Source organism: Lonchura striata, chromosome Z, assembly GCF_046129695.1.
Source record: "Lonchura striata isolate bLonStr1 chromosome Z, bLonStr1.mat, whole genome shotgun sequence".
Taxonomy (NCBI): domain Eukaryota; kingdom Metazoa; phylum Chordata; class Aves; order Passeriformes; family Estrildidae; genus Lonchura; species Lonchura striata.
This window is the reverse complement of record NC_134642.1, coordinates 50381236-50393589: the sequence shown is the minus strand read 5'-3', so window position 1 is coordinate 50393589 and position 12354 is coordinate 50381236. Positions and strand designations below refer to the sequence as shown.

The 12354-nt window shown below is 35.8% G+C and overlaps 1 protein-coding gene across 3 annotated transcripts in view; it reads left to right on the top strand.

The window, feature by feature from the left end:
• The window catches only part of IFT74 (intraflagellar transport 74), a 35574-nt gene extending 30804 nt beyond the window's left edge, over positions 1-4770 (top strand). For all 3 annotated transcript variants that reach the window (XM_021535937.3, XM_077790336.1, XM_021535936.3), the window contains 2 exons: positions 1744-1804; positions 3448-4770. In XM_021535937.3, coding sequence (XP_021391612.2) covers positions 1744-1804; positions 3448-3563 — 177 coding nt within the window. In that variant the 3' untranslated portion in view covers positions 3564-4770. The remainder of the gene's footprint in view (positions 1-1743; positions 1805-3447) is intronic.
• Positions 4771-12354: the final 7584 nt, after the last annotated feature.

Genomic DNA, 12354 nt, shown 5'->3' with positions numbered 1-12354 from the left:
GCTTCTATTCTTTCATTATAAATACATATAAATTGCTGTCATTTTGATAGCAGAACTTTACTGGTCCATACATTTGAGTGCACAGAAAAAAAATAGATAACCTTAAGATAAGGTGGAAAGGGAAACTGATTTTTTTAATGCATTTCATTGTTTTTTATTGATTGAGGTTGTTGAGATATTTGTTCTTTAGAACTGTTGTGTATTCTAATACAGTTAAAAGCTGAAGGTCATATTGTACATGTTTAAGTTGACTTTCTTCTGAAATTAATGTTGGAGAGCAGATGAGAAGGCATAGTTCTGACGTGTTCATTTGTAGCATAGAATTATTATAATCATTCTAGGGTGATGATATAAATCCTCAAAGCTACATGCCAAAGTATGGAAGACTTCAGATACTGTGAATCTTTCTAGGGTTTAAATAAATTAGAAATGTATACCCAAACAGTATTAAGATACTTGCATAATGAGGTTTAACATTTTATATAAAATAGTAGTTGTACAGAATTTCTTCAGTTCATTAAGCTGTGGCAGTTCTGTTTTTATGTGTGTGAAATGGATTTGTTTCTTTATTTTTTAAGGCCTGAATGTAAAAAAATGAGGGTGAATTAAAGTATGTCTTATAATAACTGATTATTTGACATTCATCAAGCATTTTGAAATACAAATAGTGTGTTATAAATGTGGAGGATTGGGGCAATTTTGCAAGAGGTCAACTGGTCTTCAAGCAGTTACTATAAAAATACACTAAATCTTTCCTTTTCTGTATGCAAGATACTTTGTATTTCAGTTCCAGGCTCCTTTAATGGCTGTACTAATAATTCTAATTAGTCAGAAATACCTAGTCTTGGAAATAAATTATTGCCTTGTTTGCTGCAAACTAGTACATTAGATAATTGATTCTTTGCTGTTAAGGTTTGAATTATACAGAAACTATTTTCATCTCTTACACCTTAAGGAAAGCTTTAAAGTAAAATACTGCAATATTTTCCATATTTATGATCTTAGTTTCCACTTAAAGTTTAGTCTCAGTATGTTTTTCAGTTTTACTTTTAAAAATAACATCTTCATATCTTGAAATGCAGAACCTTGAACAGTAGCATCAGAAAAACAAATATAAAATTGTATTTTAAGGAAGCAGCCATCAATATAATGTCCACATTAGTTTCCTGTTGATGCTGAAAGTATTGAAGAAGTGCCAGCGCTGAATCCACACTCCTACAATCTGCTCACTGCAGCTCTGTTCTTATCACAACTTCTGGCATCAGACAGGAAACTTTACTATGGAAGTAAGGAAGTTTCTTCTGAGTAGTGCAAAGTCCAAGACAGTGTCAGGAAATATTGTATCTTTGGTGATTTTAGATCTTACTGATTCTAAGAAGAGATCCATCTAAATTATATGAAGCATAATGAGAATTAGTATCTCCCTGAATTGTTCACCTTTTTACTTCTGACTTGCTTGTTAACTTTCTTTTATGACAAGTTTTGAATTCTCATCTGATTTTTTTCTATCTGTCACTGCAGTTGCATACAATGCTTTTATACAGATGGATTATGAAGTGCTAAATTATATATGCATCAGCAGCTTTAAAAGCATTTTGCTATTGTTTCTCATTTCTGTGTTTTTTTATGTGAGATAATCAGTTGATAAAGTACAAGGTACTGATACAAAATAATTTGTGTAAAATATGTGTGTAATTATTACCTTTTTCATTTTTGGCTCTTTTTGTGTTTTTGTGTTTTCAGCTTACAAATTTGGAAAGGAAGTGGCAGCACCATGAGCAAAATAACTTTATGATGAAGGAATGTATCCTTTTCTTTAAGAAGTAACAGTCAAATTCACACACTGAGGAAGAAGTCTGTTTCCTCCAGCAGAATAAGACAGGACGGAATGGGCTGCAAGAGATAGGGGAGGAGGGGAAAGGCAATCTATTGCAAATATCTGGTTAGCTGATAGATATTATATATAGAAAAACTTATGTGTGTTATCTGAAAGAGTTTTACAGGGTCCTAAATCATAAGCTTTGCCTTGCAGTCTGAAATGTTTCCTTCTTTCTCAGGTTTGCTGCTAGGTTTCATACAAAGTTCATCTTCACATCTCTCCAGTTTTATCTGATATTAATGTGCCAGTGTAGCATTGTTTGAAAACATGCTGGGATGGGGAAACTGTCTTGTAGCTCTCTCTTTTTGGGATTTAGTTTAACAAGTTGCATTCCAGTAATCATATCAGCAAAATCATTACTTGCTAAATTGCAAATGGCTTTCATAAGGTAGTTTTCGAAATTAGGAAAAGCACTGAAGTTTGTTTTAATTAAAATGGGTGATTCTTCTCATTTGGTACTATTTTTCTATTTTTCTTAGTTATGATAGAGATCTGAATGGGACCAGGCTGTGCTTTTATTTTATATTCTAGGGATAGTGAATTCACTGCAATAAAATTGCTTCTTTAAAATTATTTAAGAAATAAATTGTTATTTAAAAATTCTGAAATCTCTGAGATGTACAAAATTATCATTACATGATTACAGAACAAGTGGAATTGGTAAAGGTAACATCAAAACCTGACCCCACCATCTAGCGTAGTGTGTTGAACAATGAACAATGAACATTCCTTCATGTCTCAGAAAATGGCATGGGGATATATTTCAGGCAATTCTGTGTTAGCCTAGCCATCACAGAAATAATACTGATGATGGTGATAATTATTTAGTAATTAATGCAGATACATATAGCTATATGTATATGTATACATATAATGTTTTCTGCAAATCTGCTAAGTGCTCTAACTCTTTGAATGTATCTGAACTCTTAGAAAATATCTGAAAAAAGTCTTGGACAGTGTAGTATAGTTGAAGCTTCTTTGAAAGAGTCTGTACAGGAATATTTTATTAAGGCAATATTCTTAAACACAATTTTTCTCAACCGAAAAGACTTTAAGACAAACCAAGAGAAAAAGTTGATTAGGATATTAAAGTATCTTCTAACTTGGTACGAAATATTGCCTATCCAAGTGCAGACCCTTATGCAGAGTACTTATGTCTTCTTGGGCTGCTGGAGAGGAGATCCCTTCTTGGACTGGGACCTAGGACTTCTGTAGCTAGACTGTACAGCTGTATATAACTGAATACCTTGAAATGGTTGGGTTTGCAATGTAACAATAGGCAGAGTCCTTTATGAGGGCCTTACTGCCTCTGTGTGTGTGTATATATATATATATGAACAAAAGTGACTTAGGCATGTAATCACTTCCTTTTTCAACAGTGCTTGTCGTGAGATGGCAGCTAGTAAATAAGTGTAAATCTTTTACCCCAGTCTGAGTTTTTTCCACTATTTTCATCCCTTGATAGTTTTCACAGAAAAAAAAAAATGTATGGTGTTGTGGTCCCCTTGTGATCTGTGATTATGCTCATATTTATACTGGCAGTTTGTTTCCTTAATTCTTTTAATCAGTCATAGCAACAAAAAGTCAGGAGAGTGACTACCAGCCAATAATGAAGAATTCAAGAAAGCTTGTCAAAGAATACAACAAAGCTCTCATAGAAGCTTTACAGAACATGAAGAACTGAGCCCAGGCATTTCCTTCCTGCCCAAATGGACCAACAATGAGAGATGTGCAAAAGCCACGTGGAAAGCTGGACTACTGAGATAATTTATTCACCACTAGGGTGACAGATATTCTTAAAATTATTTTCCAGGCTTTTTAGAAATTACAGGTTTTAATACTATCCATCCTTTTGCACTGTTTAAAAGTTTTAGAAATAAACATCTGAATTTTTAGAAACAAAAAGGTCAGACTGCCCAATGAACTACTGGGACCCATTGCTGAATTGCATCTCAAATGTGAAATTTTAGTCTGCTTTACAGTCTGAATTTCTAATTGCCTTGTAGTCCTACCCCTGCCAAACAGAAAGGACTGCTTGACAGGCTGTCATATTCATTATCTTAAATTAAGTGCATAATAAGATAAATGGTAATATCAACATACTATACCTATATATATAGCAATTTATACCAAGTAAGGAAAGCATCTAAGGATAAGCATCTTTTAAAGTCAAAATTGCTTCGTAATGTAAATTCTTAAAATAAAAGTAAATGCAAACAAATTTTCATTTCCTAATGGAGAATTAACTTCGTTATTTTTTAAGATGTAATTATAAAGAGCAAACTCTGATGAAAAGTAGTGAAACATAGCTAACATTGATTTTGTGTGGAGCCTTTTACTGCTGTAGTATTTACCAGTAAAGGAAATAGCAGAGAAATTTATTTGTATTTTCTGCAGTGTTTTTTCCCGTCCAGTTTCAAGCAGCAATGTCATATGAAACCTCTGACAAAAATCCACAATGAAGAGTTTCAACATAGAACAAAAACAGGGCTTATATAGAAAATAACAATGTACTTTATGATACAGAAATTTCAGAAAATGTTTAGATTAAAAAAAAATTAATTTATGTATTTGTCTCACATTCTACATGTAATGTATTTATAAATGGCTTATTGATCATTTCTGTCACCTGGTATATTGTAAGCTAGTTCTGATTAAATAGAAAAAGCACAGTTGACTATAAATAGAAATCTTAGCTCAACAGTAAACTAGTCTTATAGAAAGAAACTATGAAAAAGCAGTTGGATCTGGATTTATAGTTGTTCTGCTCTCTTAGAAAAGTTTTTCAGAAAAGAGGTAGATTATGCACCTCACTTCATGAAACTGGAGTGGAGAAATTATTAGCAAATATTCTGAGTCCATTAAAATAGTTCTGCATTTTTGTCATTACATTTCCTCAAATCTGTGATTGTCTTTTTGAATATAAAAAAATTTGTAAGCTAAAAATGTTGAAGATTTGTACAGAAAGCACTGTGTTTGCTAATTCAGCACACTGAATGGTGTTGCTCTATATGTTTAGAATATTTAGAGATAGTGGAACAGGGTTTCTATAAACTAAGGACTGTTGTCTAGGGAAATTCCCACTAAAGTTTCTTCCTTCCTGTCAGAGTTTCAGCTATTCCAGAGAAAGCCCATTATTTGCAGAGATAAAGTTGAAGTCTCTAATATTCTTACCAATCAAGCCATCAGCCAAACTTGTGCTAGAATAGCATATTGCAATGAACAATGGAAAAAAGCTGCAGACTGAAAAAACATATTGCTTAGTCTGCTTTCTGTCAGGGCAGGGGAGGGTTTTATTCCTTGGTAGTGATTCTATAAGATAGCGTGGTAAAGCTTACAGGTTTTTGCTGTGTTCCCAGGAGATGCTGTCATGAATCCCCTTTCTCCAGCATGCTGTTCTGTTACTGGTTCTGCCTAAGGATCTTCAGATAACCTGTCTGTGTAAGAATCTCATCACTCATTCTTTCTGTTAACAGTTCACCCTTATGGTCCTTGATAGCAGTCATAGTACCCATGGCTGACAAGAGCTGTATAGATTTGGAGTAGTAAGCTGTGCAGCAAGTGTTTCATCTCCCTCTGGAAGATTATTAACTCGTTCCTAGTAGTGAGCTGAGTAAATTGTACCTTTATGTAGTTCCTCAAGTGTTAGTGGAAATCACCTTTTCTTCAACTCTTTACATATATATATATATATATATTTTTTTTTTTTTATTTTTTTTTAATATGGTTTAAGTACCAGACAATGTGTTTTCACTGAAGCTCCTGTGTGTACATGAGGACATGAATTCAGTAACACAGGTCTCTCTCTACCCAGGCAATCTTTTATCCATTTTATGCTTTGACTTCAGACTGAGAAGACATGTATTATCTGTCAGCATTTGCAGAGTTGAGATATTTAAAATCTCTTCTACTCACCTCTCTTAGCAGGGCTGAGTATCACCTCCCTCAGCCTGCTTGGCAATGCCCCAGAATACTGCTGGCCTGTTTTGCTGTGCATTGTTGGCTCTTGGTCAGCTTGGTGTACACCAGGAAGTTCCCCAGGGTGTTTCTCGGTAAAGCAAGTTTCCAGCCACTCAGCCCTCAGTGTGCATGAGTGCCTGGATTGTTCCTCCACAGGAGCAGGACAGTGCATGTGTCTGTGTGGAAATCCAGTGTGTGGAACTGCATGACATTCTTGGCTGCCCACTTCACCCTCTGAACAGCACTATACCCACATAGAGTATCAGCCACTCCTCCCAGCTTTGTGTTATCTGCACCAAGTCATCAGTGAAAAGGTTAAACTATATTACCCTCATATCCATGGCTGTGGTATTCCACTACTGGCTGTCTTCCGGATGGATTTCAGGCCACTGACCAGACAGTGAGCCCCAAGCCTCCTTATCTAACCATTGTCAGCTTATCTGTGTGGATTTAATGGAAAACTCTGGCAAACACCTTGCTTATGTAGAGAAAAACAACATCCACACCTCTCTCCTTGCATGTTATTAGTTGCCTTATTGTGGAAGTCTATCTGATTGGTTAAGCATAATTTCTGCTTCATAAGTCTGTGCCCTCTGCTCATGATCAACTTCCCATCCTTCATGTGTCTGGAAATCATATCCAGCCTTATTTCCTTCACAGCTTTCTCAGGGATTGAGATGAGGTTGACCAATCTCATTGGACAGATCACTCTTCTTGCTCTCCCGAAGGTAGAGATACATTCTAGCTTTCAGTACTCAGAAGCCTCTCCCTTACTACTACCTTACTTACTTACTACCATAAAATAAAAAAGGTACTCAGGAATGACCTTGCAATGCCTTAAGTCAGCTACTTCTCTACACATATGGGTACATCTCTACAAGCTCCATGTAATTACATGTATGCAGTTTGTTAAAAGTTCTCTTACTTAGTTCCCCTTCAGTAAGATGCCACTGAGGCATTAGGATACCAGGTTTGACAATTACTGTCACTTCCACATCCCACTTCAATGGCACATGGTATGAAAAGAAGCATTTCAATTTCAAAGCCTACAATCAAAGCAGCTGTTGCCTCCATGTTATTTGTGCTTGAGGAAGAGCACAGGAATGACTGCTGTTGTTCCCAGCTCATGATGACGTGACAGTACACCAGCCTCGTTCCCCATATATAGAGGGATATCATCATATCACCAAGCAAATTGTATTTTTGCTGCAAGCAATGGTTAATCCTTTTGTTGCTCTTCCTGCTTCATCTTGCCTTCACTACTTTTCATGGTGATTTTAAAAAGCTAGTTTTTCTTTCAAAATAAGTTTATTTTTTTAATTTCTAGTAGTGAGCTTAGAAGACAAAAATGCAATATTCCTATAAGCAATTCCAGACAGGCAGAACACTGAGAGTTCTTTCTGCTTAACAAGTTTAGTTAATGGCTCTGAGTGCTAGTATGTGCTGTTTCACAATTGTAGGGACATGTTTCCAAAGTAAAGTGTTTGTAAATCCTTTCAGTACACTTCTATTTTCCTGCTGCAAGCATAAAACAAAAATACAAGGTATAATGCAGGCCTTATGAAGATGTGAAAGCCGTTAGAATGTCTTAGGTTGAGGAGAAAGAGATTAAAGGTTTACTTTGTAACTGTTCTTACAAGTATCTGCTTTGAGTGGGCTTGGAAATGTCTCCCATGGTGATAATGGGTGTGGTGGATGTAGCAATTGGAGTGAAAACTTCAGATTCTGAAAGTGGTCCTAAAATTGGAGTTGGTTTGAACACCTGCATAGTGTGAATAGCAGCTGAGCACCAAATTATACGTCTTGTATGTGCAGAGCAAGGCTCTGAAATGCAGATCAATCATTCAGAGGGAAACTGGATTACTCCCAAACAAAATAGTTGTCATCTTTTTATTTTTTAATAAAGAGGAAGGAAGCCTTTAAGCATTCACTGCTACAGAGATTATCTGAATTCAAGTCCCAGCTTTGATAAATCATTTGTTGTGATTGACAGAATCCTGGAGCAGAGGAAGAAATGTTCTTGCCCTGACTTGTGCTAAACACTTAGAGATCCTCCTTTAAGGAAGGAAGACTAGCTGGACAATATGCCAAACGTGTAAAATGGGAGGAAATACTCCACATTAAAAGGAAAAAAAAAAAAAAAAAAGAAAAAAAAAAAGAAAAAAATTTTAAAATCTTTTTCCCTTTGAAAGCTACATTCATTTACAGTGGCTGAACTTGATTCACTGAACACTGGTATCTTTGTTCAGCCCCAAGATTTCTGCTGTGCAGAGAAGGATGAGTAATGTGCAAGACCTCTGTCTCCAACATACAACTCAAGTTTGCCCACAAATACTTGGGATATAAGGGGTGCTCTTAATTCTTACAATTAAGAAGAAAAAGAAAATAGTGACTATAGTAGAAAATATTGGTTGTATCAGTGATTTAACTGTTATGCATGAGAGACAAAATTCTAAATGAAACCTTCAGATTTCCAAGATTTCTGCAAGATTGCCAATCCCAAATTTGGAAGAAGAGGCAAGTGGACAGCGAATTTATCACTAAGTTGTACTTGTTTAAAATCACCATTAAAAAGCACCGTTGAATCGTACTAACAATGTGAAAATAAATCAGTGGAAAATTGTAGGTCCTGCAAACAGGATATTAAGAATGAATTTTTGTAACCCTAATGGCTGAGAACACTACTGGGAACTAGTTGACATGACCCATTTCCTGGTCCTTGGAAACAATATTCCAATCTTCAAAGATTACATGCATTAAGAGGCTTAGGAAATAAATCGTTATTTCTCTAGATGAAAAAAAATATTAAATTTGCCTTGTGCATGCCCTTTTACTTTAAGCATTAATAGTATTATTGCTGTGCCTCATTTGGGGAGATTTAATATCAGTATCTTAAAGATACTTGGATTTACTATTGTTGCCATTAAACATAGATACACAGACTCATTTGTACCTCAAAACATGCCGAAAAAATTATAGTGAAAGTAGTAGAGTAGAGAAGCAAATATTTTTGTCCCGCTGACAACAGTCAGGCCATTCTAAAATATACATGAAGCATTTTTCAGAGGAATACATGTGACTTGCAAAGTCAGAATTTTAGAGCACAGATGCTGGACAAATGGCCTAATGTCCTTCACAATGACTTTACTGATACAGAAGTTCTCAAGTTCTCCTGTGCTCCTGTGTTTTTACATCAGCTGAGCTTTCCTTTTGAAAGAAAACTGAAATTCCCATCACGTCCTGTATTTAATTCTGTTCAGTAGATTCCCTTTCATTTCAGCATCACAGAATCAGGAAAAAAACCGCTCCCTTTGGCCAAGGCTATTCTATATACTGCTCAGTACTCTGCCATTTTCCAGGCTATGTTCTCCAAGAGAAACTTTTTTTAGAAAAGAAAACAAAAGTGTTGAGCAAAAAAAGTGGATGACAGCTATGTTTACAAACCTTAATTGCCTTCTAAGTATGCATATGTAGGAGAAGCAGTAGAAAAAGCAAAAAGAAACTGCACCTCAGAATGAGGTGCGCAGCAAAAAACACTGTTACCTTTTCTACCTCACCTTAAAGTTTCTCAGCATTTCAATAGCACCATTCCTCCATACTATCCTATCCAAGTTTGCATGACATGTACTCCAGAAACCTTTGCCTCCCTCCATTTACCTATGCTATGGAAGTGATAGGGGCAGAGCTCATCCTGAGTTCATGCACCAGCAGCTGCACATGTCCTCTCCCTGGCATCTTGGCTGTTACCTCTTACTTCTTGGTGGTCCCAGATAGATGGCTTAGGGGCTACAGACAGCCTCAGTGGCATAGGCCATGTTGCAGAGGAGTACATGATCTGTCTGAGAAATGAAGCTTAAATCCCGTAATTGGTGAACCTTTCTTTCACATTAGCTGATGAGTAATAATTCCTGAAGTTCCTTTACTAACACATATTGACATCACATCAAGGCCAAAGTAATGGCTTAGTTCCAAAAAATAAAATATAACCAGGCACTGCAAAGGGATATGTGATTTTTGCTAACACATCTACCTGACTAAAAGTGTAGTGGCATTATTTCTTTTTCCTCTTCACATATTTCCATGTGGTACAGCATGTATGAATGGATTGTCCTTGAGACAGCTATGCGGCTTATCTAAGCAGGAAAATTGATGTCAGAAGTTCAGGGCACTTGACATATCATAAAATTAGCCGCAGCAAAGATAGTTATGAAAAGCCATGTTTAGTGCTAGGTTTATATTTACATGTTGGAAGACAACTTGTTTCCCTACTGCACCTAATTTAAATTCATGCATGCTATTGTGTCAGGGGTTAAGATGTGAATATGCATATGTGAATATGTTTGAATCAGCAGTTGACAACCAAAAAACCCTGATGTTTTAGAGGAGAACTCTTTTGAAACTTCTGTAGTCTTTCCAAGCGCCTTTCAAAAAGATGAGAGTATGGTCTAAGGGAACAAAATACAGCTACTAACCTACCTGAGGATGTAGTAAGGATGCTCATTGGGCAGCCTGGTAGTCAACAGCCCCACATGGAATAAAAATTAGAGTAACTCAGTACCATATTTTATTTCTTCTACCATCCTTACTTTTAGCTCAGTTTCTTTCACTGGCCATCTGGTTTTGCCAAAGGCTATTTGGAATTCTTCAGATCATTAACAGTGATTGCAGGCTGAGATTTAGTATCCCCGTTGGCTAAGGACTGTTTCCTTGGTGGTGGGGATAGATAATCACCAATAAGAGGGTGATCAGATCATACAGTTTTTAGTTCATGGGACACAAAATTGATATGACCTACCTTAAAAAATACTTACATTCTAGTTTCATGAAATATAAGGATGAAAATATGAAAGGTAGATCTAGCAGACACAATGTTGAGTGAAAGTAAGTCAGAATATAGAAATTCTTTAAAATCTGCAGTAGAAAAATTTATCATGTGATTAACTTTGACTTCAGAGGGAGGAGTATTTAAACTGTGGCACTTAAAAGCTTTCCAAATAGAAACAGACCTAAGTGGAGTACTTTATTGTTTGCTGAATTATAGATGCTATTCTTTATTTCTTTGAAAATGAAATTTTGTCGTGAAACAGACATCAAATACACAGTCCTGCTGATCCTTGTACCCTAAACAAATTCTGACTTGAGTTAGTATGTATCTCCTCTCTTCTGGCTTCAGCAGGCCTTTGCAACCTTCTTGAATTTGTGGAATGCTACATCTTCAGGCTGTCCACTCTGTCCTGGAGATAAATAACTACCTTGTCATCATGGCAGATGAAATGATCAGTTACACAAGTTGTTTCTTCAAAAAAGAATGAACAGCTCACCTGGCCCATTTTTCATATTGCAAAATCAGTATCAGGAGCATTGCTTTGTATTTAGGTGTATTTCAAATAGAGACATGATGCATTTTTCAGTGACATCTTTACAGCAGGAAAGTGAAATTAAAGTGAAAACTCTAAAAGCCCCTCTAAACTTACAATAGCAATCTGAAGAACCACAGCCTTGACTGCAGTTACTTAACTTCCCTCTCCTTCCTCCCTGCTCCCCATCCCTCAACAAATCAAAAGACATTAAAAATAATTGAGGATTGGCCAATTTATAAACAGGTTAAATTAACAATAAAACAATTATCCACTAGATAGGAAGTAAGATAATACTTAGTATCTGCTAATACAGTAAGTATTCTGATATTGGAGGGATCACTACTTGCAGACTTATAAAAACTAAGTTAAAATTGGAAAGGGGTAATCAGTGCTGCTTCACATCTAGGAGTAGAAAAAGAGTAGATATTCTCCAAAATCTAAAATGGACAAAATATATATGTTTTTTTTTTAGTCTGAAACCAAACCATATAACTATCTTATATTCTTCCTCCTTTAAGTATCAAAAAGTGATGTTTGTACCTCATACTGTGTTTTTTGTACCCAAAGGGTATTTTCAGTATAAATTCCTTTGATTTGGCTTTCAGTTACATGGAAGGCCAGGAGGCACATATGTAAGGAACTCTGGGCTGCTGCCTTCCCATTTGCTGTGGTTGTAACCCTTCTCTCAACATGGCAATAGATCTTGGGTATGAAGGCCTTCCTCTGTGAAATCTACACTACAAGCAAAAGCTAAAAGGAAATTAAATCAAATTAGGATAAACCCATATCCCCTTTCCAAAATTATGCTGAACATTCCTTTTTCTGTACTTCCATAAAAGTAATTTTGGCTGCTGGCATCTTGGCAGGACTAGAGAACGTCCAAATGTTATATTACCATGGATCATGTTTAGTCAAGTGGTAAATATGATTGCTCTTTATTTTTAATTTGGTTTATATATTTGAGAGCTGCCTTTCCATTTATTTAAATTTTTTTCTGCTTTCCTTTGTATTTTTAATTTGGGTTTTGTTTTAACTTCCAAGACCTCCCTGAGTGATATGAGCATTTTAATCCCGCTTAAATCATAATAACTGTGTGAGATTTATTATTGCAACAAGTTTTCAGTCTGTTTCCAATTGTCAAATGTAAAGAAAAAT